Below are 1,874 nucleotides of genomic sequence, written 5' to 3'. Positions count from 1 at the left end.
TTCCTGTGACTTTTCATGTTTTGCTTACATAAAATTACTGAATTTTTGAGTGTAAATTAAAATCCTTAGTATGAAAATTTAATTTATTTTTAGAAATAAAGAATTACAAACTTTTTTCAAGTTTTTTTTTTTTTTTAATTATTATTTTGAACCATGAGTGAGAACAAAATGTGCGAAGCTTATAATCGTCGGTCGGACTGAATTTCACTGATCTGGAATTTAGCCATTACATTTTAATGATGACTCAGTTCATGTATATACCGATGATATCCTTGACAATACTTTAAGATATATATGTTAGACCAGCATGGATCCATTTGTCAGGACAAATCTAAAATGCTGGGACTAAAGTGATGGGCACACTTTGGCAGGCCCCTTAAAATTTCTGCAGGAATTTTCTAGTTTAAATAGTTATGTACACATTGCTAAAGTAATGTATAACACCATGGCTATTCAAGGTGCAATACATAAATTCCTTTAAGGAACCTTAAAATAGGTTTTCCTATCCCCCATATAGAACAAAAATTACTTTTTACTGAATTCTTTATTGTTATGTGTAGAATTTGTATGTTTCTTTTATAGGAGAATGGATGGAAATTTGCATCTTGCTAAATTTGGTGTATTTACAACATTATCGTATGTTTATTAATAAGCACTGTCCAATTTAAATTAATTTAATATCAAAGTATTTAAAGCAATATCAAATTGAATCGCAAGGTTCTCAAGGAAAACAAACAAATACCCAACCCTAGCCATTATGTATAGTCATTCCAAACTTAGAAAAGATCAATCCTGAAATTTGACATACACAACATTTATAGATGTGTGGCTGTTAACTTCTGATTACAACTCTTACCACAATCCCTGTGGAAGGGCTGAGGTCCAGTTCAATGATGAAGCGATACCTGCGGGCCAGAAAGGTTGCCCGGGTGGATGGCATCAAAACACAGGGGGCTGTAGTTGGGATGGAATCTGGCTGCCACCCCTTCGGTTGGACAGCAGCCAAATCCAACTCATTTTCAGAGTTTTGCTGTTAAACAAAAATCCATCAAACACCAATGAGATATAGTTAGCAATATTATGAGAATAATGGGAGGCATTTGTTAAAACCAGTCTTGGTGCAAGTGCATCACAAGAGATTTGATCATGAATGGGACAAAAATTTCACAACAATGAGGAAATGGCACAGCAAAGATAGAACATCAATGAGCAGTCTCACCTAGGAAATGTAAAGTACCAACAAAAGTTCTATGACATTCAATACAGTCAACTTTCATAAGTCAACCTTGATGAACAAGAGTAACATTTACAGCTAGTCCTATAATTGCATTGCACAGAGCATCCAAACATGCCCATAATAACCAATCTCAGGCAGGAGTCATACCTACTTTAAAGTGTCACCAACATGATAAAACCAATTACATGGTTTAAAAAGATGAAATACTGCGCTTTCATACTGTGTACACAAAAACTTTTAATAATAGTTTTCACAAACCATTATAAATTCCCTGGCACTGGAGAGTGTTGTAGTTTTCCTCTGTACTAATTTGGTCAATGCCAGCACCATCTTATTGCATAATGAGGGTAAATCAAAATATAAAGGTTGATGTTTATGTCAACGGAGGAAGCAGAGGAAGTTGTGAGCAATTTCAGCAAAGATTTGAGCGATTTATCTGAAGTTTTGGAGGAAGAAGTTAGATGGAGAGATGAAGAAGAGGGAGCTGGTTCTAATGAAGGACTGCAACAATTTTTATTTGTTCAGGAAGCAACAATGAATCCAACATTTCCTGGGAGGAAGTGTCCAACCGTGAAGGATTGGAGCTGGAGATAAGTCGCCTCCAAATCACAGAATAGTGATAAACTGATCTATGCAT

At 35.2% G+C, this 1,874-nt stretch overlaps 1 protein-coding gene across 1 annotated transcript in view; it reads right to left on the bottom strand.

Moving 5' to 3' along the window:
• The window catches only part of LOC106937241 (protein SZT2-like), a 51,492-nt gene that overhangs the window by 7,030 nt on the left and 42,588 nt on the right, over positions 1 to 1,874 (bottom strand). Inside the window, exon 3 of the mRNA XM_015018647.1 lies at positions 857 to 1,030. Within this exon, the coding sequence (XP_014874133.1) occupies positions 857 to 1,030 (174 nt within the window). The remainder of the gene's footprint in view (positions 1 to 856; positions 1,031 to 1,874) is intronic.

Source organism: Poecilia latipinna, unplaced genomic scaffold (genome assembly GCF_001443285.1).
Source record: "Poecilia latipinna isolate Pla-1442-1.1 unplaced genomic scaffold, P_latipinna-1.0 Scaffold2300, whole genome shotgun sequence".
NCBI lineage: Eukaryota > Metazoa > Chordata > Actinopteri > Cyprinodontiformes > Poeciliidae > Poecilia > Poecilia latipinna.
Note: the sequence above shows the minus strand (reverse complement) of the source record. Positions and strands in the feature narration are given on the sequence as shown.